Below are 27,518 nucleotides of genomic sequence, written 5' to 3' on the forward strand. Positions count from 1 at the left end.
AAAAATTAAAAAAAAAAAAAGAATATAATCTTAAATATATGTATATATGAAGCAGAATGTCAAATGTTTTCCTACAAACTTTATCCCTGGGAAAGCCTAAGATGCTAAGTTTTATCTAAATAGAAAGCATATGAAGCTACACTAAATATAAATAGGTAAACAAATTAAACACCTTTAAAAAAACCCTCAGGCTCACAAGACAAAACAAACTTCTGTCACCCAAAACTTGCCTATACAAAAATCAATGACTCCCAAAACACTTTGGTAAAAATTCTAGATGGCAATCTATGCATACACAACAAAAGGCATGTCTGTAATTTCATAAAAATAATTCCATATTCCAGACTTATAATTTTCTTTCTCCATTAAACAGTATTATAAAGTCATCTTTGTCAATGAATACTGGTCTACATTGTTTTTTTTATTATTGGGTAATATCCCACGGTAATATACTATGTACTATAAATCCATGTACTATAATTTACTTAAACAACCTTATACTGAGGGACATTCGGCTGTTTCACATATAAACAATCCTAGATTAAAATCTTGGCCCATCCAATAGGGGAAAATATATCTAGACTTTACTTGCATTTCTTTATTAGTGAGGCTGAACATATTTTTTGTGAAGATCTTACTATTGTAAGAGTTCAGTATGTAAACAGGAAGAGTTACCCTTTGTCTCATAGATTGCTTTCATCCCCCAGTGTCTAACTTGCTTTTGATCTTTTTTTAAAGGTGTTTAATTGCCACTTAATTTTTATGTAGGCAAATTATCTTGCAACCTGTTTTGATTTCTGGATTTTATTTCAAGCTTTAAAAGATTTCTATACGAAAGATTATAAAAATTCATCCATGATTTAGGTCTTTCCTTTAAACTGTTTCTATCACTATTGATTCACATGGAAATGTTTTTGTGTAATAAGGAGTAAAGCAAAGATTATTTCATTTTAATCTAAATGGCTAACCATTTTACTGAAAGGTGTTTCTTCTACCTTCAAGTCTCAGCTTAAACCTCACTTCCTCAAATAAGTCTTCTTTGACAGTTTCTCCTAAACCCCCAACCCACCAATTACGTAATACATTTTCTTGGTACTTTGCACTTCTGCCAACACACATTACCAGTTCTGTAATCACTTTTTATTCTGTTTTCTCTGCTAGAATGTAAACCTCATGAGACCTATTTTATTACTGTTGTAGACCTAGTGTCTAGAAGAATATAAGCATTCATTTTTAAAAAGTAACGAGAGTAACTTCTTCAGGATAAATGACAATAAAACTGAATTCCTTCACTTCAGGCATATTTCTTAAAGATAGTATATATTGGAGCTTATAGCTTTTTGATCCATTCCAAAAGCTACCAAAAATTTTTCAAACACTGTCCCCATAAACAGAATGGTGAGTTTAAGAATCCACTCATATCGCTGGGCACAGTAGGCCTACAACCGCCCCCTCCTCCTTTCTAATTAGGTTAAGGTCCCATTTCACAAGAAATGTACCATTAAAATTTCTGTTTTACTTTTATTTTTATTACATGATCTGTCCATCAATGACTCTGTAATGGTTATATGGAAGATAATGAAATCTAATGTATTTATATTAAACATAGAAAAATCAATACTTAAACCTATTTCTTGATTTGTCAACTTTAAATAATACATTGACTGTCCTTATATTAAATAACCCTACACTTAAACCTCAAGTTTTGAACCAAACTTCCTGGACCTTTTCCCAGTTGATTATAATTTTATATAATTTTTTCACTAATTACATTATTTTTTACATTATGCAGTTTTTCAATAATGATAACTCTTTCCTAAACTTGATTATCCTTATTACTTAGACATAAATCAAATGTTTAAATGTATCAAAGCTCACTTTGGCCAACTCCTCCTCCTCCCCATGTTCTCTTGTCAATATTCTTTGTATTGACAACATCCTTTTCTTCTGTAATCTGCTATTATTGAAGTCTGTGATCAAAATCTTTCTTGAAGTTTTTAGTAATTCTATAGGGTTTATCTTAGCATTAAACTTTCTCTTTTTAAATTCCATTCAGATATTAATTACTTCAAGATCCTAAAAACTATGCTTCTTTGTAGGGAGGGAAGACTGATTATTAATATTGTATCCTGCCTAATTTGCACCCAACCCAGTCTGTGTCTACCATCTGCTAATTCTTCGTTCTTTTTCTGTCTTACATGTCTCTTATTTTTCATAGTATCTGCTCCATTTCTTGCTGTTGCCAATGTGGTTTTAGGTTCTGAGATTATTACTTGCTCCTTCGATCTTTATTTTTTTATTAGTTCTGTGAGCTTTCCTTTTCATTGTACTCTACTGTTTTATCAGTTTATCTTTTTAATCCCTCATCTCTTATTGTCTCTTTAATTTCTTTAAGAGAACAAAAGAGCACCTTCTCCTCAATTATGGTAGTTTTATTAAGGACTACTATGGCTCAAGAACATGAGTGGATTCTTAACTTCCCATACAGTGTTTACCCCGTAACTATTTGAAAGTTCCTTCAGTTTGCTGGCTTTTATGTACACCCTTGCTTGTGAAAAAACAGGCCAAAATGAAGAGACTGGACTGATTCAGTCAGAAGCACTGCAGTTCTGGTACCTTGTTTAAAAGAGCTAACATTCTCTCTGCTCCATTAACTTTGGTACACAGCTGCAAAGCACATCCTGGGTCAATACTTCCCTCATTTCCTGCAACCCTTGCCCATCCTTCTGAGAAACAGAGATTGATGAAAATAAAGAGAGAATGGCACTGTGGTTTTTCCTTCAACCCAGCCATTAATCAGTGGCAAAAAAGCACAATTAGTTTCCTCACCCCAGCTCTCTGACGGCCTACATCTCACAGCAGGGATTATAAATCCTCTTCTCTCTCTCTGATTCTTTCTGTTCAGTTGGTATGTTTACACAAATATAGTTAAGCAAACTAGCACTTAACCAACTTTCAAGAATATCTAGAGCTTAACTTTTCATTTTCTTGACTGATATATATACACCAAATTATATAAATTAAATTTCAAGGCAGGAACAGTTATAGGCTACAAATTATACTTGTTTGTAGGGTGGGAAGATTTGTTGAAATGATAAATCACTAGCTAGTGTTTCTTTTTTCTGAATTCTGAATGATTGTAGAATCATTGTTTGCATGGAAATATTTATTTTTGCCACTGGGAATTATTTTTTTGAGGGGAGAGGAAGGGAGGGAGAAAAAGAGGGAGAGAAACATCAATTGGTTGCCTCTCACACGTGCCCCAACTGGGAATCAGGCCATTCATTATCCAGGTATGTGCCCTGACTGCCAATTGAACCAGTGACCTTTTTGCTTTGTGGTAGGATGCCCAAACAACTGAGGTCATACCAGTCAGGGCAGGAATTTATTTTAAAAGTCAATAGGGCTTCATACTTCATAAAAAGGCCACCGTTGAAGTACTTATTTTCACAACAGAATCAGAAAAGCAAAAATTTTAAGCTAATTTAAAGGTATATAGGGGGCTTTTCTGTTGGGTATTCTTAGGTATCAGAGTTCAATCCTCCTTATAGGTCCTTCAATGCTCCCATTACATATTTATAACAAGCCAACAGTCTACTGCTCTAAGTCTGAGAGGCAGCAAAAATACACAAATACATGAAAACTTTTAAGAATACATTATACATCATATATAAAGATATCTCCATGTAGAAACATGCAAATATACATATTTTACTTCTGAATGACCAAATAATTTTTATTTCAATATTCTCATGTGGCATTTTATGGGTACCAGACTTCAATTTCAAAACTAAAAGAAGTCACAATTATTCTATACCTTAATTATCATTCTGACAAAGCACTAAAAGAGGTCTATGACACCAACATCTCTTCTAGGAACTGCCATTTCAACTATGCCATTTCAATTATCCTTCAGCCCCATTAACCTGCTTCTGATAATGTACTTTTTTCCACTTTAAGAAAAGGTATATTTAAGCAAAAATGTCAAAGGAGCAAAGGAACAGATTAAGTAATTTAAATCATGAATGAATAAGAACTTCTATCTTATCAATAAAAACAAAATAACAGATAAGGTATGAAAATGATCATCTTAAATAGCATAAAACAGAACGAGGGGAAGACATACTAGGAGAGGAGGCTTTCCCCAGTCTTTACATGTAGACATTAGTTTCACAGCTTAATCTTCATTTTATAAGCAATTGGCTGATATAGTACAGATGGCAGTATAAGCAAGTTATTAAGAAACACTAAGCAGTTCTTTCTGTTATAGGGAAAGATTGAAAATCAGGGTTTAGAGCATTATTTTTCATTTATACTCCTTGTGAAAATATGAATTAGACTGTGTAAAAAAACAACACATAAATGCATTACATACTTTGATAAAAAATTTAAAAGGGCTCCTGAAGTAGAATGTAAATTTTCATAGAAATTAAAAGATTCACTGAATCTTTTGTGGTTTTTAAAGCTATTTTTTCAAAAGGAGGAGTCAAATTATTATATAAGATGACTGGCACACAGATTAACTCTACAGAATCCCACAGAACTAAAAATAAGGACTTACAGATAGAAAACCTTTTTTTTCTAAGAAAGATTTTTGGCCTCCATTGGAAAAAAAAATCTAATGAGAACTTTTTAAAAGCCTGTAAGAACTTGCTTTTAAAAGTTATGGGTTTTTCTCAAAATGGATCAAAGTCTTAAGTATAAGACTTGAAACCATAAAACTCCTAGAAGAAAACATATGCAGTAAAATTTCTGACATTTCTCTTAATATTTTTTCTGATATTTCCTCCGGCAACAAAAACTAAAGAACAAATAAACTAATGGGACTACATCAAACTAAAAGTTTCATACAGCAAAGTAAATTATCAACAAAACAAAAAGACAACCAACTGAATGGGAAATTATATTTGCCAATGATACATCTGATAAGTTAATATCCAAAATTTATAAAACACACACACACACAAAATCCAATTAAAAAATGGGCAGAAGGCATTTCTCCAAAGAAGACATACACACAACCAATAAACAGATGAAAAGTTGCTCAAAGTTACTAATCACCAAAGAAATGCAAATTAAAACCACAATGAGATATCATCTCACACCTGTCAGAATGGCCATCATCAATAAATCCACAAACAACAAATGTCAGAGAGGATATGGAGAAAAGGAAAACCTTGTGCACTGTTGGTACAAATGCAGACTGGTGCAGCCACTATGAAAAAGAGTATAGAGGGTCCTCAAAAGATTAAAAATGGAAATGCCTTTTAACCCAGAGATTCCACTTCTGGGTATAAAATATATCTGAAGAAACTTAAAACACTAATTTAAAAGAATATATGAAAACATCAGCAAGATGAAAAGGGAACCAACCGTATGGGAAATTATATTTGCCAATGATACCTCAGACAAGGGACTGATCTCCAAAATACCTAAAGAACTTATACGACTCAGCACCAAGCACACAGACAACCCAATTAAAAAATGGGCAAAGGACCTGAACAAACACTTCTCCAATGAGGACATACAGGGGGTCCATAGACATATGAAAGGATGCTCAACATCACTATTCATCAGAGAGATGCAAATAAAAACCACAATGAGATACCATCTCACACCAGTCAGAATGGCCAGCATCAACAAATCAACAACTTATGCTTGCGAGGATGTGGACAAAAGGGAACCCCCAGTGCAATGTTGGTGGGAATGCAGACTGGTGCAGCAACTGTGGAAAACGGTTCGGAATTTCCTCAAAAAACTAAAAATGAAACTGCCTTTTGAACCAGCAATTCCATTGCTAGGATTATATCCAAAAAATCCTGAAACACCAATTCAAAAGAACCTATGCATCCCTATGTTCATAGCAGCACTATTTACAATAGCCAAGTGCTGGAAACAATCTAAGTGCCCGTCTGTAGATGAGTGGATCAAAAAACTGTGGTACATTTACACAATGAAGTACTATGTAGCAGAAAGAAAGAAGGAACTTCTACCATTTGCAAAAACATGGATGGAACTAGAGAGAATTATGCTTAGCGAAATAAGCCAGGCAACGAAAGAAAAATACCTTATGCTGTCATCTATTATAGGAGACTAACAAACAACACAAACAAATAAGCAAAACTGAACCAGAGGGCATAAGCCTATGATCTCATACCTGAATGACTGTCTGTACGTACAGGCCTCACTTAATTCTGTCTGCATCGCTTCCACCTGAGACTCAACGGTTTGGTTGAAGTAAGAGGCTGGAATACAACAAGGATGCCAGCCTGTTAAACCAAACACGCCGTTGTCCGGGGACAGCCAACTGACCTGGAGTCTGCACGATCCTTCCCCATGTGGGAAGGCCACCCTCCCCTCCACACCCCCAATCTTACTGGCAGGACGACGACCATGCCCAGCTTGAAGCAGCTAGAGGAGCTCAAGACCTTCGCCCATTGTCCTTTATAAGATTATAAAGGGTCTTAAGTCTGGGGGGGATTGTTAATTTCTGTTTAAAAAATATATATATATATGTGTGTGTGTGTGTATCGTCGGCAGCCGTCCGTCTCGAGAGACGATGGTGTAGCTTCTTAAGAGTCTATCTGCACCGCCGAGAATGGCTGTGCAGTCCGACTCGGGAGTGACACGGTATCTGTCTCCTCCCGTGTTGAATCGACATCTTGCGATGACGCTGGAGTGTCCTCTCCAGTGAAGCTGAAGCTACAGAGCCTGGGCAGGGTGATATGGAGGGTCTGCTGTTGCCCATGCAGCAGACCCCCCCTCTCTTCGCAGCTGAAGGGTCCAAGGGAAAGACGGAGTCAATACAGCTTGGCTTCAGGTGCGCCGCAGGAGTTGCCGGTGTTGACTACAACGTCAAACCGCCTTAGGGACTCCGGCTCCGGATTTTCTGTCGGGATTTACTCCCTTAGCCTTTCCCCTGAAGAGGTATGCCGCAAGGCAGCGGAGGTTTTTTGGAGTCAGAGTTTTCCTTCTCTGATGTGCCCTGACTGGAAGATCAAACCACCGACACTTAGCTCGCAGGCCGACGCTCAATCCACTGAGCCAAACCAGCCAGGGCCAATACTGTCAGTAATATTGTAGTAACTATGTATTGATGCCATGTGGGCACTTGATTGAGGGATAACTTTGTAAAAATAAAGCATGACTGCCTAACCACTATGCTGTGCAACTGAAACTAATACAAAATAATAGTAAATACAAACTTTAATTAAAAAAATAAAAAAACATAAAGTGCCCTTTATAGAGATAAAACAGTGGAATACCAACAATTTACTGTGCTTTATTATGCTTCAACTGAAAATAAATTAACAGTCATCTATCACCACTAAAAAGTGGTTTCGGTTTCTAAATGCTAATATAAAAAATTCCTATTTTAGTATTAATGGATATATATATATATATGTGGTTTATAGCTAAGTAAACATACTGACCATGTTTTTTTAAAGAAAATATAGACTACCCCTGGCTGTTGTGGCTCAGTGGGTCAAGCGCCAGCCTGCAAACCGAAGGGTCGCTGGTTTGATTCCCAGGCAGGGCACATGTCTGTGTTGCAGGCCAGGTCCCTGGTCGGGGTGTGCAAGAGGCAACCACACATGGATGTTTCTCTCTCTCTCTTCTTCCCTCCCTTCCCATCTCTCTGAAAATAAATAAATTCTGTTTTAAGAAATTATTTTTTACTTCAAAGAAAATTCAGAGTGGCTTCTATATCATCTGTCCAAATACATGCATGCAAAGGAAGTCTACACCCTCTGCTTTGTTCAACAGTCCTTTCTTTTTGCTATACATGAGCAGCACAACTTAGCAAATAAAATGATACCAAGTACTCATTTGTTGGATTCATGTAAATAGTGGATCTCATTCCAATTAAAGAGAAAAATAGTTTCTTGAAGTACATCAAAGGAAACATCCTTTTATTCTTTGGATAATGGTGTTTCAATATATTTAATGGATGTCTTCAGGTTGTAAAGGCTGAGAGAGCCTTAAAGTATGTTTAATCTAGCCATGCTAAAACTAAGAATAAGCATATAATTAAGATCCATTTTTACATATTTCCATCACAGAGTAAGCAATTATACGTGGGAATTGTGCTTGTTAGTGGCGATATTAATTGCTTTCAAGGGAAAGAGGGGGACAGCTACTTGCAATATGATATGCTAAGCATGCAACAGGGGGGAGGAAAATGCTAGGGAAGTAATAGAAAATGCAACTAACTACAGTAAGTCAAAATAACAACAATGAATGTGATAAGAATTCAGAGAACAGAGAGATCCAGAGGGCATCACACGAGTAGAATATGATGCACAGAATTGTACATGTCTATGAGCACAACCCCAGAATGAAATATTATTGATGCTCTCTGAATCTATGGAAAAGATACTGGTCTTGAGGAGACTGGGTACTGAACAGCCAAGGACATCCCAACAGAGTGTAAAGGAATATGTATAGGCATACAAAATGGAGTAAAAGTATAGAAGAATTTCAAAAGTCAGATTGTATAGCTTTGCTATGGTAGGAACAACCACAAAGGTAGTAAAGGTTGATAAAATGAATTGACATGATCAAAGTTAAGTTTAAAACAGACATGATACTAGAGCCTAGAAAAAGAGTAAAAAAATCTGTCTTAGCAAAATGTTATGATTTACTTGCAAGGTACCAAAGTCACTATTAATCCTACATGTTGAAAAAATAAACTGAACCTTACCTTTTAAGGTTGTTCCTTTTCCTATGTCTGTGTGTGTCTTAAAATTATTTTTATTGTGAAATAACACAATCCTAGAAAAGTTCATAAACATAAATGAGCAGCTTACAAATACTTACTAAGCAAATGTGTGTATAACCACAACCCAGGACAAGAACACTTCTAGTACATCCTTTTTCAGTAGCATGTTACTTTCCCCAAGAAATAATCATCATACTATTTTTATTTATAGTTTTACCACCTAAATATGCGTCCTTAAGCAATATAGCTTAGTTTTGCCTTTTTATGAATTTCATATTAACAGAAGCATATATTAGGCAGGTTTACTTGGGGATCTTTCACTCAATATGATGGTTTTTAAGATTCATCTATGTAATCACTTATAGCTTTAGATAAGTTATTTTTTGTTGCTGAATAATTATATAAATATACCATAATTATCTATCTGTAGATATTTTGGTTATTAGTAGGCTGAAACTATTATGAACAATGCTGCTATAAACATGCTTATGGTATATGACTCTTTAAAAGTTAGATGAGCATATTTCTTTCTATTGGGTATAGACCTGAGAGTGGAATTACTGGTCAAAATATGCATATAAATGCTGAGAGAGAAAAATATTTTTATATTTCTTTCTAACATCATTCATTTTAACAACTTATCTGTTGACTCCTTTGGATTTTCTATGTAAACAATTGATATCATCAGAGAATATTTACTTATTAGCATCTCCCTTTTAACAGCTGTACTTTATTTTTCTTTTTTAGTATACTACTGGCTAGGATCACCTTCAGTATAATGTTGAACAGAAGTGAACATATTCGTATCTTAAAAGGGAAATCAACATTTCAGCATAAGCTATAATACCTCCTTATAGAGGTTTTTTAGATTTATTAGATTACAAAAGTTCTCTTTTGTGCCTACTTTTTTAAAAAAATTATTTATTTGTTTTTATTTATTTTTAGAGAGAGAGGAAAGGAGAAAGAGAGGGAGAGAAACATCACTGTGTGGTTGCCTCTCATTCACGCCCCCAACTGGGGACTTGACGTACAACCTAGTCATGTGTGCCCTGACTGGGAATCAAACCAGTAACACTTGGCTCACAGGCCGAAGCTCAATCCACTAAGCCACAGCAGCCAGGGCTGTGCCGTTTGTTAATGGTTTCTTCTTAAAAATCATAAATGACCAGTAATATTGAATTGTTTCAGGTTAAATCAATCTAGCATTCCTGGGATAAATCTTAGTTGGCCATGCTGGGTTAGTATCCTTTTTATGTATTGCTGAATTCAACTTACCAGTATTTTAGTGTTTTCGTTTTGGGCTTTGGTATCAAGGTTGTAATAAGCTTCATAAAGGTGGGGGATCCTCTTTAACTTTTCTAAAAGAATACTGAGATTAGAGACTATAAGGCTAGAGTTACTGTCTCATTAAATGTTGGTAGAGCTTTCCAGTAAACCAATCTAGACTTAAAGACTTTTTTTAAATAGAGAAATTTCACTTTATACATATAGCCCTATACAGATATTTCTATTTCTCTATGAATTTCTGTGAATTGCAAATTCCTAAGAATTTATCCATTTCATTTGAAATTTCTAAATTTGACACAGTTATCCACAATACCTTATGGGTTTTTAAAAAATATCTTTAGGACTCAAAATGACTTTTCTTCTCTTTTCCTGATGTTGGTTATTTGTGCTTTCTTTCTAATTTCACCAGTGTGTCAATAGTATCAGTATAAAAAAAACATTTTGGCTTGTTGATGCCTCCCTCTACTGTATGCTTATTTTTTATTTTTATTAAATTCTCCTCTGTTATTTCTTCTTTTGTTTTCTCTGCATTTATTTTGTAGCTCTTTTTGCTATCTTGACACTCATTACTTGAGACTTTTAAGATGAATTCTTAGCTCACTACTTTCTATATACATTCATTTAAGGTTATACAGCCCACCCTTAAGCGCAACTTGTTCTGCATCCCACATTCACCCTCCCCCGCAATAACATTCAAATACTTGCTTAAAAAATTCTGAGCATTTGAAACTTCAGTTAACACTAATAGTACCAAGGGTAAGTACAACATAATGCCATTTATATTAATTAAAAGACAGCACTGTTTGTGAATACATTTTCCACAAACACAGTATTCCAGGTTTGTATTTATTTTCCCTCAACCTATCGAGGTATCCATCCAGTTATCATGTCCACTGTTGCTGTTGAGAAATCAGTCGTTTCTAGAAGAGTATAAATATAACATATACTCTCAATTTTTTCTCTATATACATTACATATAAATGTATACTTTCACTCTTTTAAGTAATCTATTTTTTAAAAAAGATTTTATTTATTGATGTTTAGAGAGAAAGAAGGGAAGAAGAGAGGGAGAGAAATATCAATGTGCAGTTGCCTGTTGCACATCCTCAACTGGGGACCTGGCCCGCAACCAGGCATGTGCCCTGACTGGGAATCGAACTGGAGACCCTTCAGCTTGCAGGCTGGTATTCAATCCACTGAGCCACACCAGCCAGGGAGGAAGAAATCTCTTGTATCCTATTGACTTTAAGATTCTCTCTGTATCTTTACTTTTGCTGTTGTTTTTGTAGTTTTACTATAATTTAAAATGTGGATTTCTTTATATAGTATTTCATAAAACTTTAAATTCATTGGTATTAAAATTTTATGATCTTATTATAGAAAGTGAAATGAGAAATTTTTTACACAAGTTAAATTTTCAATCTTGTTGGACTACAAGGTGGCGCTAATTGAAAGATGCATTCAAATTTCAGACATATCAAAATGTGAAAACCACAGCCTAGGATCAATGAAATCATATATATTATAACGCATGGGAACTGTGGCTCCTTGAATCTGTAGGACTTTTGTCTTTTACCCATCTAGAAAATTATCAGCCATTATATTCTTCAAATATTGCCTCTGACTCATTCTCTCCTCTCTTTCTAGACTCAATGCAATCTTCTTATTGGATCCTCTTTATTAATTTTTAACTTCTACTGTATATATTCCATCTTTTAGTGTATGCACGTAATTCTGGATGCTGTTTTGCTCTTCTAATATACTAAACCTCTCTTAGTTGTCCAATATGCTGTAAAACTAATTCACTGATTTTGCTTATTTTCTTTAGTTATAGAAATTGTCTCCCTCTCTAAATTGGTATGACAACTCATATTTTCTAGTTTCCTGCTGATAGCATACCCATTTTAGACAAGGTCTAATAATTAAATAGCTGGACTCCCAAGTTAGTACCTTGTAATTATAATACTAATTTAAGAAACTAGTTTGAGGCCTTAATATTCTTTCCCTAGAAAAGAGATACATTTGCTCCTGTCAAGTGCCCCAATACATTAAAATGTGTGACCATCTTAATTCAAGTTCAAGGGTTAAGGTTTTCTGGGCCATCCAATGACATGAATACTATCTTCGGTCTTTAGGAGATCTAGCTGGTTTACTTAATTCTCACTCTTGGTGGGCCCAGGACTCCAACTTTTCTTCCCACTAACCAAAGGGCCTACAAAAAAACAAAACAAAACAAAACATCACAGCTTAGTCTCTTCTGGATGAGCATATACTTCCAGGGCAAAGTACTTCCAGGGCAAAGCACAATGGAAGCTTGACTCGTTAATTTAGATTTCCAGATTCTCTTAGGCCTTAATCCTCTAATTCCTATTTTACTAATTCTTTCAAAACTTGATTTTAAAAAAGATGTTTCTATATTCTATATTTAGTGCATGGAATGGTCCAAATTATGAGAAGCTTACCAGAGTCTACTCCATTTTCTGTCTTGGTTAAATCTTTACCTTCACGTCTCTCCCATCTATACTCTGCTTTTAAGTAGTTGTCCCCATCCTAAGCCAGGGTAATGTTTTTTTTAACCTGGATTATTAAGACAGTTTTCCAATTAGTCTTCCTGCCTCCAGCTCATATTGTTACTAGATGTCTCCCCTCTGCAATAATGTTCTTACATCATATTCCTCCATAAAGCAGCCTTCAAGGGTTTTCCACTTAACAAGAACAAAGTCCAAATTAATTTGCTTAGAATTCCAGGTCTTCCATAATGTGCTTCCTATTAAACATATCCAATCATTTCCACTCTATTCTTCATGCATTCCAGCCACTCTAAGTCTCATTATCATTCAACGTATGTGCCTTAAACATCCACACATCATTTGTTTTCTAAACCTGAAATGCCCAGTTCCCACACATCCCTGCCCTTTTGAATCCAATCAAATGCTGTCTTACCAATAAATCCTTTCCCATCTAAGGCAGCAAAAACCTTTAGTATATTCCCATAAAGCTTTATCTTTAAGTCCCTTGGGGGTTAGAAACTGTGTATGATACATTGTTGTGTGTATCTCATCATCAAATCTCTGCCCAATGTCTTACACATAGCTGATATTTAAAAAATTCGTGAAATCTATGAAGTATGAAATAGTAGGGAGAACTAGACAACAGAATGAATAAAATAAAAATAATTCACATGAGGTAACTAAGGGAGCATATTACTTCAAGTTCAAACAGCTAATAAGTAGTGGAGCAGAGATCCCATGTTCTTAACCACTTTAGTAAAAGAAGAAGATACATTTGCCACTTTCCATACACTGCTCCCAGTAACACCTGAATTGTCTGAAAAGAAAATACTCCACTTATACTGTATAAGAATAGTGATGAATGCCATCACAAAACGAAGTTTGTCAAATTTACTTTCATATCTTAGAAATTAATCTGTAAAATAATATATTATTACTAATGTGGTAAGAAAAAGTCCATACTACCATAACAACACACAAGTGCTAACTCTAGTACCTATTCACTAAATGAGTATTAATGCTTCAGAATGAAAAATGAAAAGCTATTTGCAACATAGTCTGGGAAAGACTGAAATCAACCTTCAATATTCTTTGATTACACTGTCTATTAAAAGCAGTCAGTCACTGACCACCTATATTTTCCCTCACCTCTAACACGCCAGTTAAGTCATTAATACTCACCTCATATATTACCAACTAAAATGAGTTTTAAAAATTTATTAGAATAGGCCCATACAAAAAGAAATCTGAGTGCAGGAGAGAAGATACTGACCTTTTACTTGTTTCCAACTTGAAGAGCTTGATTTGGGGGGTTCTGTCTCTAAATCTTGCCAAAATGAAATCTGATTTACATTCATGTTATAATTTCAATAAAAGTTCTATTACAGAAAACCTAGAAATGGCTGAACTTAATTAAAATACTTACTAAACACTGTCTATGTATCAGTTCTATTATATTCTAGGAAGGAAAGATGAGTAAGATAGCTTCTGCACAAAGAAATCACAGAAGTGTTCTATTATATTCTAGGAAGGAAAGATGAGTAAGATAGTTTCTGCACAAAGAAATCACAGAAGTAATGAAACAGTAAATCAAACAGTACATGTTAAGGTGCAAAGGAGAGAGTGATTAACTTTCTTGAGAAATAAGAAAAGCCATTTTAGAAGTAAGGTTACATTTAGATTTGAAGGACAAGTAGAAAAAAAGGACCTTAATAAGGAAGGTATGACAGGCATGAGCCAAAACAGTGTTCCCTACATTGATAACCACAGAAGCCCTATGTCAGACAAAGGAAAACATTTCCAAAGTTGAGGCGACACAAAAACGAATTTGGTGATCACCTTTAAAGTTTTCTACTACCAAAGAGCAATATGAGAACAGAAATAAACTAATAGAAATAAAGATAAAATGCTAGAAAGGCAGGCAGAGATAGATTTTTAAGAGTCTTATCATAAAAAAGAAAGGAAAGAAGGGACAACTCACTTACCCTGCTGGGAGGATTCATGCCTAGCATGAGCAGGGTGATGTACAGTTTATGAAAAGCATAGCACTTGAAGAAGATTCAGTGAGGAATTCACTCTACCAAAGTGGAAAGGAGGCATCGAGTTTTCAGAGGCTGCAATAGCAGAAGTATTAGTCATGGTGTCATGTGCCCAATGGCAGCAGCAACAGCGCTTCCAACTAAAACAGTTTGACACTGATTTTGGCATATTTCTGGCTGCAAAGGTACATGGACGATTCTCAATCTTTAATGTCTTTTTCACTTAACCCCATAAAATTTGTTTACAACTAAAATCCTAATTTATATACCAGGAAACGAAAGGGTTCAAGATATGACAATGAAATAATACAAACAACATTCCACAAAAATCATGATAGGATCAAAGCTTGAATTGAAAGGTTGGCCTTAAAAAAGTAGAAGGCCAGATACAGTTATTGCTGCAGTTCTGACTCCCTGATTTTCCCTGTTTTGCTTAATCTGAAGGAGGATGGGAAAAATCAAGTAGAGAAAATTCTATTTAATTTGTAAAACAGAAGAGAGATTAACCTACAGAGTACACAAGCAGAAGGGTAAGAATGAAAATGGCAAAAGCCTAAAAAGCTACTAAGAGAGATAAAAGAGACAAAAAAGTTCAAATGGTCCCTTCTCCACCAAAATTTATTTTCAAAAATAATAAACCAATTACATTTAGGATCAGGACGACTTTGTATAAACTGTGAACTAGAAATTTGTGGGCACATAAGAGAAATTACTGGCAAGAATTTATTTATCCCTCTACTGCCCTCACTGGACCAGGAACTCCTCCTCCAGAGGAGGAACTATGGCTCACTAATGAAGAAAAAAAACAACATATATATATACACACACACACACATACATACATATATATGTATATATAAAAATACACACACACACGGATATGCCTGACATATGGAAAATTAGAAAAAAAAATAAAAGACAACATTTAAAATACTTCACAAGTGTGACTAGGTAAGATTTACCTTTTAAGTATGTCAAAGTAAACAGAAGTGATACTCGAATACATTCTATATTACCAGCTGGGAAGAAGATACTTTTCTTTGCATGCTATGTAACAAAAAATATTGGCCATACTGTCTACCTTATTGTGTGATTCCTGGTATTCCAAGTATATACAAGATTTCCGTACTTCATTTTATTTTTATACATTCGTTATCCTTCATTTCTATACTCAAGAACTGGGAGATAGACAGTGACACTGAAACTTAAGCCTCCTTTCTTTTTTGTTTTTTTAGTCCTCACCCAAGAACACATTTATTAATTTTAGGGGGTGGAGGGGGGAAATAAACATCTATCAATTGCCTCCTGTACTCAACCCAACTGGGGATGGAACCTGCAACCTAGGTATGTGCCCTGACTGAGACTGAATCCACAACCATGGGACTATGCTTCAACCAACTGAGCCACCAGGCCAAGGCAAGCCTCCTTTCATTCCATGTTTCTTTTCATTTTCCAAGGGTATTAATGGGGGGAGGGGAGGAAGCAAAGGAGAGAGGCCAGGACATTGGTCTTTTCCAAAAGTTCTCACTCTAATAATTTATCAGTTGATTCTCTTGGGTTCCCCAGGTATATGATTATACTATTCACATAAAATTTCTACTCGTTTTTTAATGAGCATGCTTCTAATGTTTCGACATTAAGTATAATTTTGCTGTAGATTATAGTTGATAGCCTTTATTCAGTAAAGTAATTACCATTTTGGTTTACTAAAGGTTGTTTTTTCTAAATCATGGATAAATGCAGAATATTATTAAATGCATTATTGGCATTTACTATGTTAACTTTTTAGTTTCTCTTCATTAACATGTTAAAGCAGTCGATGCTCTAGATGAGTACCCCCTGTCCTGCCCCAATGGTGACCTCTTCTTCTATTCCTATGAGAAATCCTAGTAGGTTTTCAATTCAATTAAATATTGGGTTAGGAAAAAGTCTGTTTAGTTTGTTCCATTAAATGAAAGACACATTTTTTCATTTTCACCAATAACTTTATTCATTTGGATATTTTGAGTATGGGGGTTCTCTCCTGCTGTTGGCTTCTAGTGGGTACAGGCCAGAGGTGCTGCTAAACATCTTCCAATGCATAAGGCAGCCTGACAGCAAAGAATCACTTGGCCAAAATATCAATAGTACCAAGAAAATTGCAAACCACTTCTGACACATTTGATCAGTCATAGCACCTTCTCCATACACAACACAAACCTTTTATTGCATTTCAGTTGCATTTTTACCTGTCTTGAAATAATAAAGAATAATACTCTGAAAATGTTGCCTATCTTCTATCGTCAATATTAAAATGGATACACAAAAATTCACCAATTTTGATAAGTTTTTAAAAACGCATGCTGATATGACAGCTGTAACACTACGGTCTAACAAAACTGTTTTTAATTATATTTTATTCCTTATGCTATTACAGTTGTCCCAATTCTTCCCTCTTTACATCCCTCCACCCAGCAGCCCCCAACTCCCACAGACAATCCCCATAACATTGTTCATGTCCTGAGTCATACATACAGATTTTATAGCTACACCATTTTCTATGCTGTACTTTACATTCCCATAGGCCCTGGCTGGTTTAGCTCAGTGGATTGAGCGTCGGCCTGCGAGCTAAGTGTCGCTGGTTCGATCTTCCAGTCAGGGTACATCAGAGAAGGAAAACTCTGACTCCAAAAAACCTCCGCTGCCTTGCGGCATACCTCTTCAGGGGAAAGGCTAAGGGAGTAAACCCCGACAGAAAATCCGGAGCCGGAGTCCCTAAGGCGGTTTGACGTTGTAGTCAACACCGGCAACTCCTGCGGCGCACCTGAAGCCAAGCTGTATTGACTCCGTCTTTCCCTTGGACCCTTCAGCTGCGAAGAGAGGGGGGGTCTGCTGCATGGGCAACAGCAGACCCTCCATATCACCCTGCCCAGGCTCTGTAGCTTCAGCTTCACTGGAGAGGACACTCCAGCGTCATCGCAAGATGTCGATTCAACACGGGAGGAGACAGATACCGTGTCACTCCCGAGTCGGACTGCACAGCCATTCTCGGCGGTGCAGATAGACTCTTAAGAAGCTACACCATCGTCTCTCGAGACGGACGGCTGCCGACGACTTTACATTCCCATGGCTATTCTGTATGCACCTATTTGTTCTTCTTAAACACCTCACCTCTTCACCCATTACCCCACACACCCCTCCCACCTGGTAACCATCAAAACGTTCTCTGTATCCATATTGTCTCTGTTCTTGTTTGCTTTGTTTTCTAGATTCAACTGTTGATAGATATATTTATTGCCACTTTATTGTTCATAGTTTTGATCTTCTTCCTTTTCTTAAGTGAGTCCATTTAACATCTCATATAATAAGGGCTTGGTGATGATGAACTCTTCTACCTTCTTCTTGTCTGGGAAACTCTGTATCTGTCCTTCAATTCTAAATGATAGCTTTGCTAGATAGAGCAGTCTTGGTTGTAGGTCCCTGCTTTCGATGTTCTGAATATTTCCTGCCAATCCCTTCTAGCCTGCTAAAAGTTTTTGAGAAGTCAGTTGATAGTCTTATGGGAACTCCCAGTAGGTAACTCTCTGCTTTCCTCTTGCTGTTTTTAAGATTCCCTCTTTATCTTTAACCTTTGGCAATTTAATTACCATGTGCCTTGCAGTGGGCCTCTTAGCATTCATCTTGTTTGGGAATCTCTGTGCTTCTTGGACCTGCATGTCTACTTCCTTTACCAAATTAGGGACATTTTCTTTCATTATTTTCCAAGCAGATTTTCAATTTCTTACTCTTTCTATTCTTCTGGCACCCTTATGATGTGAATGTGGGACTGCCTGAAGTTGTGCCACAGGCTGCTTACACGTTCCTCATTTCTTTGTATTTTTTCTTCTTGTTGCTCCGATTGGCTTTCTTTTGCTCCTTATCTTACAAATCACTGATTTGATTCTCAGCTTCATCCATTCTATTGTTTCCCTATAAATTGTTATTTCCATTAGCGTATCCTTCGTTCCTTACTGGATCTTTTATATGCTGTTTAGGTCCTCACTAAGTTCCCTGAGCATCCTTATAACCAGTGTTTTGAACTCTACATCTGAGAAATTGCTTATCTCCATTTTGTTTAGTTCTATTTATGGAGTTTTAAACTGTTCTTTTATTGGGCCATGTTTCTCTATCCCCTCATTTTGTCAGCCTCCCTGTGTTTTTATCTATTTATCTACTGGGTAGAGCTGCTATGACTCCCTATCATGGCAGTGTGGCCTAATATAGTAGGTGTCCTGTAGGATCCAGTGGCACAGCCTCCCTTATCACCCAAGCTGGGCACTTAAGGTGTACCTGTAGAGTGGGCTGAGTACACCCTCCTCTTGTAGTTGAGCCTTGGTTGCTGTTGGCAGATCCATGGAAGGGGTTTACCCAGGCCAGTCAGCTGTAAGGACTGGCTGTGACCACTGACCACCAACCTCTGCCCTCTGTGGAAGATCAGCTATGCAGGGGCAGGGTGGTTATGCTCCAACGTGGTCTGTAGCTGTCCCCTGGGTATGCAGGCTGTGGGGTTTCCTGGGTGGTGCAGGCCAAGGTCAGCCCCACCCGTGTTTTATCCAGGGCTACTCTGCCTGAGCTATAAAGCAATGTGAGATGGCTGCTGCTTGTGCTCAGCTTGGAGATTCCCAAGTGAAGCCAACATGTGAATCTAGGCCGGCTGCTGCTAGTATTGGGTCTGGGGTCACTTAGCAAGAAGTATGCAGGGGGTGGGAGGGGGATGTTGGGGGCTCACTGATGCTGGCTATTGCCTATTTGAGAGGATTTAGGAAGTTGTGAGGCATGAACCAAGACCAGACATTTGTATGAAAAAGCAGCTTGGGTGGGCCTGTAAGTTGGGTGGTACTGAGTCTCCGGGGATCTCCAGGGCAGGGCAAACAGTGTTAACCAGGTTGAAAAGGGCTCAGTTATGGCACCCTGCTGCCGGCTCTGTTGTGGGTAGGATTCAGAATAGGGATAATAGCCTCTGCCTGCCTTTCTGTCTGGGAGAAAGCTGTCCCCAACTCTCTCCTTGATGCCAGACACTTCAGTTTTGCCCTGTATGCCTCTGGTGCCTTTCAAGTTGCTTACCCTATGCTGGAGCTCAGAGGAGGTGAGTCTGAGTAAGCCCATGTGAGGGTTCTTAAAAGAAACTGCTTGGGACTCCATCAGTTTCTTCCATGACTCAATCCTCGCTGGGTTTTGCAGCCAGACGTTCTAAGAACTTACCTTCTTGACACTGGAACCCTGGGCGTGGGGGCCTGGTGTGAGGCTGGGACTCCTCGCTCCTGAGATATCATTCCCAAATTTTTATCTACCACAGGTGGATGTGTGACCAGCCTATTCCACATCTCCACCTCTCCTGCCATTCTGGATGGATTCAACTCAATTACTGATGGTTCTGAGTGATAACTGTTCTACATTTTACTTGTAATTTTGATATGGTTGAATGAGGAGGCGAGTCATGTTTTCCTAAGCCTCCATCTTGATCGGAATTCCCTCCCTAACTAGCAAAACTGTTTTGAATGAAGTTAAGCACTACTAGAGGTATCGAACAAAAACAAAACAAAACAAAACACACTAACTTTTTGGCCTACTTGTATTATTTTATTTATGAATTCCAGCTATGTTCATAATAACAAAATAGCTTTCTTATGTTGTAATTTTGGTCGAATTTCGTAATCAGGGTTATTCTGACTTACGAATATAGTTATGTCTATATTCTGAAATATCTTTCAATTGCACTGGCAGTCCCTTTAAGGTTTATTAGATAGAACCTGCGCTTAAAATCATCTTGTGCTTTTGGGGAAGAAGAGGCAGATACCTTTTAGTATATTAACTACATTTTTCCATGTTTATTTTTTTACTACTTCTTTGGGGGTGGGGTGGAGAGTATAGGTAATTTACATTTTTAAGCTTTCAAATGTATTCATAAAAATGATTCTAAAATATTTTTACCATCTACAGTTATGCATTATTCCCAATATTACTTCTTTGTGCCTTTTCCCCCTACACTTCTATCACATTTGCCAACAGTTTATTTCCCGTTTTTCAAAATAAAATTAACTTTTTCAGAACAGTTTTAAGTTCACAGAATAACAGCAGGAAGTGGAGGGTTCTCCTACACCCCTGACTCCCACATGCACACAACCTCCTCCATATCCACATCTTCCAACAGAGTGGTACATGGGATACCATCAATGAACCTATGTTGACACATCATTCCCACCCAAAGGCCATCATTTACATTAGGGTTCACTTTTGGCCTTGTACATTCTATGGGATTGGACAAATGTATAGTAACATTTTTCTACCATAACAATTTTATACAGGATAGTTTCACTGCCCTAAAAATCATTTTGGCTCAGCATATTCATCTGCACCACCACTACCAAACCCTGGTCACCACTGATATACTTTTTTTACTGTCTTCATAGTTTTCACTTTCCAGAATGTCATACAGTTAGAATTATACAATATGCAGCCTTTTTCAATTGGCTTCTTTTCACTTAAGTCTTCTGTACTTAAGGTTCCTCCATGTCTTTTCACGGCTTGGTAGCTGTTTTCTTCTTAGCACTGAATAATATATTCCATTGTCTAGATGTACCGAATTTTTTCATTCATTCACCTACTGAAGGATATCCTGATTGCTTCCAAGTTTTGAAATTATAAATAAAGCTGCTATGAATATCTGTGTGCAGGTTTTTGTATGGATATATGTTTCTCATTTGGGTAAAAACCAAGAAGGCTGACTGCTTGATTGTATGGTACAAGTAAAGTATGTTTAATTTTCTAAGAAACTGCATAATTGGAAGCAGAATGGCTGTACAATTTTGCATTCTCTACCAGCAATGAATGAGAGCTCCTGTTGCTCCACATCCTCATCAGCATTTGGTGGTGTCAGTGTTTTGGATATTGGTCATTCTTACAGATAATGTAGTGATATACCATCTTAATTAGCAGTGCCCAAATGACATATGGTGTTGAGTAACTGCATATGATTAATAATTGACACCTGTGTATTTTCTTTGGTGAGACATTATTCAGATTTTTGACCATTTTTAAAACTGGATGTTTTCCTATTATTGGGCTTTAAGAGTTCTGCATGTATTTATCAGATGTCTTATGCAAATATTTTATCCCAAAGTAACTGGTCTTCTCACTCTCTTGTTAATTCCTTCTTAAAATTTTTTTAAAGAGATATCTTTCAGTTTTATTGAATTTTGTTCTCAATTCCATTAATACTGCTTTATCATAAATACCTATAGTACTCTATTTGGGTTTACTTGGCACTTTTCTAACTTCCTGTTTCAAAGACTTAGTTTATTTCCTATCTTCTCCTTTTTTATACAGATACTAAGATTAAATTTCCCTATACCTCTTAGCCACATTCCTATTGTATGCACTCTCATTATTTAGTTCTAATTATTTTAGTAATTTCATTTTTAGTTTATAAGACTTATTTGGAAGTGTGAATGAAAATAGAATGCATATGAACTTTCCTTGAAATTTATTATAGCCTTGAATGTGACCAATTTGAAAATACCAGTACCTAATTTAAATTGTTTATTGATAAACAGTCTAAAAGAAAACGGTGTAAGAACAATTATATGCCAAGAGAGATAAGAGAGAGCTAGCACCCACAAAACAAGGATAAAGTTATTAAAATGAATAAAGTTGGATACTGTTGAAATAAAAAATTCAAGAAGGCTGAAGAGCCAAATGGATGGATGAAGAAATAAAAGCAATAATAAAAATAAAAATAATTCAGTCCTGGCTGGTGTGGGTCAATGGATTGAGTGCTGGCCTGTGGACAGAAAGGTCGCCGGTTCGATTCCCAGTCAGTGCACATGCCTTGGGTTGTAGGCCACATCCCCATCTGGGAACGTGCGAAGGGCAACTGAGTGATGTTTCTCTTGCACATTGATGTTGCTCTCCCTCTCTGTCCCCCTTCCTTCCCCTCTCTCGAAAAATAAATAAAATTAAAAATAATAATTCAGTAGCAGTTTTAAAATTTCCTCTGTAAATTGTGTACTCGTATCAGAATAAAATTCCAGATAAGTATTTTTTTTTTAAATGGTAACGTAAAGGTAAACCAGAGTAGAAAAACAAAGGTGACAAGTAAAAAGAAGTATTCTGAAAAAAATTGGAACAAGTGACATCAGAGAAATGGCAGCGTAAGAGATCCGCTTGGTCTCTCCCATTAATCTTTCAACAATTTGAACAGAATTTTACTTTTTGCAACCATATGGATGGACCTGGAGATCATCATGCTAAGTGAAACAAGCCAGTCAGAGAAAGACAAATACCGTATGATTTCACTCATATGTGGAATCTAATGAAGAAACTTAACTAACAAGGAAAATGGGGATGGACAGACTTTAGACAGAGAGCAGGATGACAGCTGATGGTGAGGGTAGGTGAGGCAGTGGAGGGACTGAGCAAAAATAAAAAAGGAGTCATGGACAACAGTGCAGTGATTTCGGGGATGGAGGGAAGGTGGGTATAAGGGGACTAAATGGTAATGGGAAAAAAAAATCAATAAAGATTAAATTTTTTAAAATGGTCAGAGGACCTGAACAAACACTTCCTTCAAGAACACATACAAATGGCCAACAGATATATGAAAAAATGCTCAACTTCACTATTAGAGAAATGCATTTCAAAACTGCATTTAGATACCACTTCACAGCTGTTGGAAAGGTTATCAACAAGACAGGTAATAACAATTACAGAGGTTCTAGAGAAAAAGAACCTTCATTCACTGCTAGTGGGAATGTAAACTGTTACAGCTACTATGAAAAACAGTATGGCAGTTCCTCAAAAAATGAAGAGCAGAGTTACTATATGACACAGCAATCCTTCTTCTGGGTATGTACCCAAAAAATTTGAAAACATTTATCTGCAAAGCCCTATTTTCACTGCAGCATTATTCACAGTGGCCAAGACATGGAAACAACCAAATTGCCCATTGATAGATGTTTGGATAAAGATGTGCCATATATATACAATGAAATATTATTCAGCCATAAGAAAAGATGATATACTGCTATGTGTGATAACATGGATGGACCTTGGGAATGTTATATTAAGCAAAATAAGTCAGTCAGAAAAAACTAACCACCATATGATTTCACTCATATGTGGGATTTAAAATTGAAACTCATAGACACAAACAACACTATTGTGGTTACCAGAGGGAAGGAGGAGGATAGTAATGGCTGAAGGGGGCCAAATATATGGTGACAGAATACGATTTGACTTTGGTGGTGGGCACATAATGCAATATACAGATCATATATCATAGAAATGTACATTTGATACCTATCATCATCTTTTATTAACCAATGTAACCCAATACATTATTTTTTAAGAAAAGCATTAGAAGACTTGGAAAAGAGACCCATAAGTTTCAACATGTGAATAATGGGAATTCCTCTAAGCATTAAGAGAATGGAGAGAAGGTAATATGGAAGAAATAATGGCTAAGAATTTTGCCAAACTCAAAACCTGGGTCCGCAGACTTAAAGGGCCCAAAGGTGCTGTTTTCAAAACTCACCCCCATATCTCAAAATATTAAGGACTTCTCTTAAAGCATGCAAAAATTTATCACATATAAAACTTGACTTAAATGATGAAAGAATACATTCTAAAGGATAAAAAGTAAATGTGGAGAAAAGAGTGGGATACAAGAAACACATTAGAAAAAAAGTCAGAACATATTGAATAAAAATCCTTAACATAAAATGAAAAATTCCAAGTACCTACTTATCAAGCTGAGAAGAGAAAAATATAGGATAGAGAAGTATGCTACAATCTTTGTCTTGTGTAAGGCATGGATATAAATACTGTAATTATACATTCTTACAAACTTATAATTTTAAGTATGCATATACAAATTTTAAGGGTGGCCACTAAAAACACTAAAATAAACTATATAACTTTAAAATTATTGGGTGAGGAAGAGAGGAAGAAAACTTGATGAAGGCAACTAAATAACCGAAGAAATGACATGGTAAATATAAAGCACAACTTATAACGGCAGTAGTTCAACCTAAGCATATTAGTAATCATAAAATAAAATGTGGTAGTGATACTATTAGACAACATAGGATATAATGTGAAACTCACTAAACGAGACAAAAACAGTGCATATTGATTTTTAATGTTTCTCAGAATATTGAAATTAATAAGGAGAAACTGAAAGTTCACACATTCAGATGTTTCCCAGAAGCCACACTTTTTCATTCAAACTTACCACACTTAATCACAAAATTTATTTGAAATGTCTTTAAAAGAAATATTGGGTTGTCCAAAAAGTCCACTTAGTTTTTTTCCATTAAATAGGACATATTGTTCATTTTCACCAATAACGTTATTGATTAGGATACTCTGAGTATGTCAGCTATCTCCCATGTGGTATAACATTGATTGTTCTCAATTAATGTCACGATTTGATCACTATTAACTTCAACTGGTCTACTAGACCATGGACTATCATCCAGCGAGAAATCTCCAGCATGAAACCACAAACCACTTTTGACACGTTCAATTAGTCACAGTACCTTCTTTATACACTGCACAAACCCTTTTATTTGTGTTTCAGTTGCATTTTCACCTTTCTTGAAATAAAGCATAATATGTCAAAAATATTGCATATTTTCTTCCATCTTCAATATTAAAATGGCTGCACAAAAATTTACCAATTTTGACGTTTGTTTTTTATAATGCAGGCTGATATGACAGCTGTCACAATAGAATCTAATAAAAACTGTTACAAATGAGGTTAAAAACAACTAAGTGCTACTAGAACCATCTTAAGGAAAAAACCAAATGAACGTTTTGGCCAACTCAATGCAGTAATAAGAAATCAACTGTAAATAAATGTAGTTCACTAGAAAGGTATCAGATACAAACAATGAAGACCCCTTTTCCTAACAGAGGTACCATAAAATAAACCTGAAAATAAATGTTACCAATTTAAGAAATATTACTGGCTTCAAAAAAAAAGGTAAGATCCATGAAGGAAGGAATAAACAAATCACACTAATCAAGGAGCATTTTTTATTATTTATTTATTTGTTTGTTTGTTTATTTTAGAGAGGGGAAAGGAGAAAGAGAGGGAGAGAAACATCAATGTGTGGTTGCCTTTCACTCATGCCCCCAACTGGGGACCTGATGTGCAACCTAGTTATGTGCCCTGACTGGGAATTGAACCAGTGACACTTGGCTTGCAGGCCAACGCTCAATCCACTGAGCCACAGCAGCCAAGGCTTCAAGGAGCATTTTATACTTCGTGAATCATGGGAAGGATATATAGTATGCGTTTAAGGACATAAGCTTTATAGTCCAACAAACCTGAATGAGTGCTAACTCCTTTTCTTACAAAACTGAGGTAAATATATTGTCAAGCTCTAAAACTTAGTTTCCATATCAATTAGTGGGTATAATAGTTTCTAGCTCCATAAATCTATTAAAATGATAAAATGAAATAATGACTGACACAGAGGGCTCAAAACTGATAGTATTATTGTCACTATTATAGTTGGAGTACAAGGTGTGAGAAATTGGGTAATATTCTTGGTATTATTTAATATATTTTACAAGTGCTTTTAAAATCAAATGGGAAATATTTTCATTTATTTTTCACAATATTTGGGTTCTCAGTTCTCAATAACTAGTTGTAATCTTTTTAGTAAAATAAGGATTTCTAATTTTAAACTGACAGAACAGGATGAGAATAGAGGTTGTTACCCTACACCACCTTAGTAAGTGCTCCAAATTTCCAATCTAATGAAGAGAAAAAAATTAAGAATGGCATCAGTATTGTCATCCTCCAGTCCCAGTAATTTCTCCCCTTTCAGAACTAGAAACATTTTCTGAAAGAAAATAGTTTAAAAATCTCCAATGGAATATACCCTTGCAGTGAAACCAGATAAGCTGTTCATATAGCTATATCCTGGTGGCCAGGATACCCTAAGCAATTCATTTATTTTATAGCTTTTACTGAATGTCTTTAATATGCCTAAAAAGGTTTATGGGCAAGAAATTTTAAGTAATTAAGAGATCTTTTGCATGTGTGCCAAAAATATAAAGCATTTTTGAAAACCTACTTTTAGTTCTTGGTACTCAAAAGGATATGTATGTAGATGATACTGAAGTAGAGTCCCCCACCTCACCTCCAAAATAAAATAAGAAACACTAAGCCTGAGTTCCCTAAACACTAAATTTATTGCGCTATTTACAGATGGGGAATATAAGAAGTTAAAGCAAACACTACTTGCACACTGATTTATTCACATACTGGTATAAAATCCAACTCCTTACTTACTTCTTATATATTCCGTTCAACGGGTTTTCTGTGTTACTTTTAAATACAAAGCTGACATGGTAGTTCCTTACCTTTCCATTAGCTTCTCTTTGTCCCAATTGAAGTGGCTAAGGAGTATTCTTGTGATAGTTGCTGGATTCTAAAGAAGGGGGGGGGGGGGGGGGAGAAAGTCATTTTAAGGTAATAGCATTTCATTGACATTTAGTGAATTTTTAGGTTGAATTTATAACACCCCACCCAAATTTATTTCCGAGACATTTCTTTACCACCCCCCTTAAAAAAGTACAGCATTTTAATTATAGGCTCAGGACTATTTACAAATAGTAAGCCACACAAATAAGGCAGGTTTCTATAGGATTCTAAACCATATTTCAAAATAAGCCAAAAAGGAATTAAATGAAAAATTACTGCATTAAATCAGGCACTCATTAAAATTATTTTTTTTGCAATTTTATCTGCCAATCAGCACACTATTAATCAATAAAATTTCTAACACTTACGTATTGAATAGTTCAAATAATCTCAAACCATTTTCAAGTCAGAAGGTCCTTCAAAGATATTTAATAAAAAATGACCAAAAAAAAAAAATCTGTTCCATGTAATAATTTATGGAGTATAATCTTAAATTGCTATTTCAT

The 27,518-nt window shown here is 36.0% G+C and overlaps 1 protein-coding gene across 1 annotated transcript in view; it reads right to left on the minus strand.

Annotated features, from left to right (window-relative positions):
* Window positions 1-27,518, minus strand: part of ARIH1 (ariadne RBR E3 ubiquitin protein ligase 1) — a 115,373-nt gene that overhangs the window by 43,761 nt on the left and 44,094 nt on the right. Inside the window, exon 2 of the mRNA XM_090270055.1 lies at window positions 26,952-27,019. Coding sequence (XP_090126181.1) covers window positions 26,952-27,019 — 68 coding nt within the window. The remainder of the gene's footprint in view (window positions 1-26,951; window positions 27,020-27,518) is intronic.

The sequence above is a fragment of the Furipterus horrens genome, unplaced genomic scaffold, assembly GCF_987537825.1.
Source record: "Furipterus horrens unplaced genomic scaffold, mFurHor1.1.pri manual_scaffold_3, whole genome shotgun sequence".
Classification (NCBI taxonomy): domain Eukaryota; kingdom Metazoa; phylum Chordata; class Mammalia; order Chiroptera; family Furipteridae; genus Furipterus; species Furipterus horrens.